This window comes from Scyliorhinus canicula, chromosome 9 (genome assembly GCF_902713615.1).
Source record: "Scyliorhinus canicula chromosome 9, sScyCan1.1, whole genome shotgun sequence".
In the NCBI taxonomy this organism is placed as follows: domain Eukaryota; kingdom Metazoa; phylum Chordata; class Chondrichthyes; order Carcharhiniformes; family Scyliorhinidae; genus Scyliorhinus; species Scyliorhinus canicula.
This window is the reverse complement of record NC_052154.1, coordinates 195,666,086-195,669,621: the sequence shown is the minus strand read 5'-3', so window position 1 is coordinate 195,669,621 and position 3,536 is coordinate 195,666,086. Positions and strand designations below refer to the sequence as shown.

The 3,536-nt window shown below is 52.4% G+C and overlaps 1 protein-coding gene across 1 annotated transcript; it reads right to left on the bottom strand.

The window, feature by feature from the left end:
- Positions 1-296: 296 nt before the first annotated feature.
- fadd (Fas (tnfrsf6)-associated via death domain) lies at positions 297-3,311 on the bottom strand. Its single transcript, XM_038808414.1, has 2 exons — positions 2,876-3,311; positions 297-1,328 (listed from the first exon to the last, which is right to left on the bottom strand). The coding sequence occupies exons 1-2, from the start codon at positions 3,183-3,185 to the stop codon at positions 1,057-1,059; spliced, it is 582 nt and encodes a 193-aa protein (XP_038664342.1). The 5' UTR covers positions 3,186-3,311; the 3' UTR covers positions 297-1,056.
- Between the last annotated feature and the right edge of the window lie 225 nt (positions 3,312-3,536).

Here is a 3,536-nt window from a genome sequence, read left to right as displayed (position 1 = left end):
TATATCTATTGAGTACACATGCATCTGATCTTGGTGAGTCACAGTTCTGGCTGGCTTTTAAAGCAGACCGAGGCAGGCCAGCAGCACGGTTCAATTCCCGTTCCAGCCTCCCGGAACAGGCACTGGAATGTGGCGACTAGGGGCTTTTCATAGTAACTTAATTGAAGCCTACTTGTGACAATAAGCGATTTTCATTTCATTTTCAAAGCACAGGCAGCGCCTTACATTTGTTGGAAACTCGTAACAGACCTGATTTAAGAGATCTTGAAGTCAGTTAAAATCAATATGCCTCGTGATTCGATCTTTTCAATTTATCACCTTAGCAATCAGGTACAAATGGTTTGTATGATCAGTTTACATCATTGATATCCTCATGGATGTCACATGGAAGCTCTGATCAGCAGGGATAAAAAACTAAAATAGTTCAAGGAATGATTTATTAAGGAAATAAAATCTTCCACAATTTATTTAAAAATATTAATAATTTGGTTTGAAAAAAAAAGTGCCCCAAGACAAACCCAAAGTTTATCGTTGCTATTTGTGCCCACAATATTCGGAAACAGCTTTAGAAACATTGTTCCAAACGGAGTTTTAAGCCTGAGGGGGTGCATTCACACTATCAGCCTGTGATGAAAGGCTTTTGCCTTTCACCAATCTTGCTGCACAAGCCTGAACATGCAGATCAGAGCCTGGCCTGGAGGAGGCAGTCACGCTTCTTTGCACCAGAGGCACTATGGGTCCTGACACCCAATTCACATTCCGCCAGGTTAACTCGGGTGTCCACCACTGCAACAAAGCTATAGAATGAATGCAGCCCTCTTCAGATGAATACACAGCAAGCCTTTGAATTCCGAATGCCGCTGGCAACCTGAAATATTCGGCCATTCTCAACGAAACACCAACAGTCTTAAGGTGATGGCTGACAAAAGCTCAACAGTGATTACAGAATTAAGAAAAGGTCACCAGGAGAAGCAACAACTTTACATTTCAAAAGGGACTGAAATATTTGCTCTGGATTTTCGTGACATACAATAGTCTGTGTTCTCAGATTGAAAGTCAACCAGCTTTGTATATCTTTTCTGTCAAAGAATCTGCCACCAAGTTAAATTTACAGCTCCTTAGAGTTGCTATCAGTGCGTCCACAGTAGCTTCTTTTCCTTTTGTGATTTGCCATTCTTTCAGAGCCTCATGGATCTGTTCCCGCAGGTTGCGTGGATGTTTATATTCAATCTGCTGAAGCAGTGCCTCGTTATGCCCAAGTTTCCTGGCCAGCATCCGCCAATCTCTTCCAATCTCATTACAAATTACGTCAAAAGCATTGTCCAAACCTGCTCGAAAAAAATGAATAGTTAAAATGAAGCTCAGTTTTGAAAGAAAAGTGATGAATTCAAACTTAGCACTAGGTGACAGCTTCTCATTCGCCTGCAAGATTGGCACTGGTGCAAAGCAGTGGAGAGAGCCAAGGCTCAATTTCACAACAAAATGCAACAAGAATCCCTCCTCAGAGTCTTATCCTGTTCATCACAACAATTTGCAGTTATATATTAGCAAAATGCCTAAGGTCGCTTCACAGGATATTTGTGAACACAATAAGACAACGAGACTTGCATTCATGTAGTGCTTTTCACAACCAGCAATGTCTCAAAAGGACTTTGCAGTCGATGAAGTGCTTTTTGAAGTGTAGTCACTGTTATAATGCAGGAAATGCAGCAGCCAATCTACAGACAGCAAGCTCCTGAAAACAGCAATGTGATAACAACTAGCTAATTTTGGTTTGAGACTTTGATCGAGGGGGAAAAATACCAGCCCCCTGATTCTTCTTCAAATTAGGACCACAGCATCTTTTAAATGGTGGCACAGTGGTCGTCACTGCTACCTCACAGCTCCAGAGACCCAGGTTCGATTCCGATTTTGAGTGACTGTCAGTGAGGACCTTCCACTTTCTCCCAGTGTCTCGATGGATTTCCCTCCCACAGTACAAAGATGCTCAGGTTAGGTGGATTGGCCATGCCAAATATCCCCGCTGGGTCCAGGGATGTGCAGGTTAGGTGAGGCTATGGGGACAGGCCTACTTTGGGGTGCTCTTTCAGAGGGACAGTGCAGAAACGATGGGCCAATTGGTCCCCTTCTACATTGTAGGAATTCTATGGTTCTACATGTACCCAAGCAGACAATGCGGCCTCGGTTTAAGATCTCAACCAGAAGACAGCGCCTCCAACAGTGTAGCTCTCCCTCAGTACTGCAGTGGAGTGTCAGCCTTAACTTTTTTGGTCAAGCCGTGGAACGAGAGTTGAATCCTGGACCTCGTGTTTGAGAGGTGACATATACATCAGGGGCTGGTTTAGCTCACTCAGCTAAATCGCTGGCCTTTAAAGCAGACCAAGCAGGCCAGCAGCACGGTTCGATTCCCGTACCAGCCTCCCCGGACAGGCTGTGAGGGGAGTGAAGCCCCCCCCCCGTGAGGGGAGTGAAGCCCCCCCCCCGTGAGGGGAGTGAAGCCCACCCCCCCCCGTGAGGGGAGTGAAGCCCCCCCCGTGAGGGGAGTGAAGCCCCCCCCCTGTGAGGGGAGTGAAGCCCCCCCTGTGAGGGGAGTGAAGCCCCCCCCCTGTGAGGGGAGTGAAGCCCCCCCTGTGAGGGGAGTGAAGCCCCCCCTGTGAGGGGAGTGAAGCCCCCCCTGTGAGGAGAGTGAAGCCCCCCCTGTGAGGGGAGTGAAGCCCCCCCCGTGAGGGGAGTGAAGCCCCCCCCCTGTGAGGGGAGTGAAGCCCCCGCTGTGAGGGGTGAAGCCCCCCCCTGTGAGGGGGGTGAAGCCCCCCCTGTGAGGGGAGTGAAGCCCCCGCTGTGAGGGGTGAAGCCCTCGCTGTGAAGCCCCCATTACCTGGCTGCGCTCCCACCTCAGAGACGGGCAGCTGGAGGCTGTGGGTTTGGAAGTCGGTCAGTTTGAGCTGGAGGTCGGGGCGCTGGGCCTCGGCGAGGAGTGTGGCCAGAGTGTCGGTGTGCTGGGGGGACAGCAGGTTGAGCTCCTCCAGCTGCTGGAAGAGTTTGGTGCCGCTGTCGATGGTCTCCAGCTTCCTCCTGCCGATCTCATCCTTACACAGAAACTTCAGCGCCTCCAGGTTCTGGGCCGACAGCCCGCGGGAGATCTCATTCAGCAGGCAGTTAAAGCGCATCCGCGCCGAGGCCTCCATGTCCGGGCGGAGCGGGGCCTGGGAGCGGGCGGCCCTCCCGGAGCGCGGCAGCAACAACCGGGCCCGGAGCGGGGCAGCAAAACCGGGCCCGGAGCGGGGCAGCAACAACCGGGCCCGGGGCGGGGCAGCAAAACTGGGCCCGGGGCGGGGCAGCAACAACCGGGCCCGGAGCAGGGCCTCCCGGGGCGGGGCAGCAACAACCGGGCCCGGAGCAGGGCCTCCCGGGGCGGGGCAGCAACAACCGGGCCCTGGGAGCGGGGCCTCAGCTCAGAGACAAATGGCGGCCGGAATTACCTCCCGCCGCTCGCTGCCTTTCACTTCCGGTGGCTCCAACTCCCGCCAGCGCGCCCC

Bases quoted from the DNA above. Each gene is read 5' to 3' on its own strand.
- fadd (XM_038808414.1), bottom strand. From the start codon at position 3,185: ATGGAGGCCTCGGCGCGGATGCGCTTTAACTGCCTGCTGAATGAGATC. The intron at 1,329-2,875 runs GTAATGGGGGCT...TTTTTCGAGCAG, and splicing joins TGAGGTGGGAGCGCAGCCAG to GTTTGGACAATGCTTTTGAC.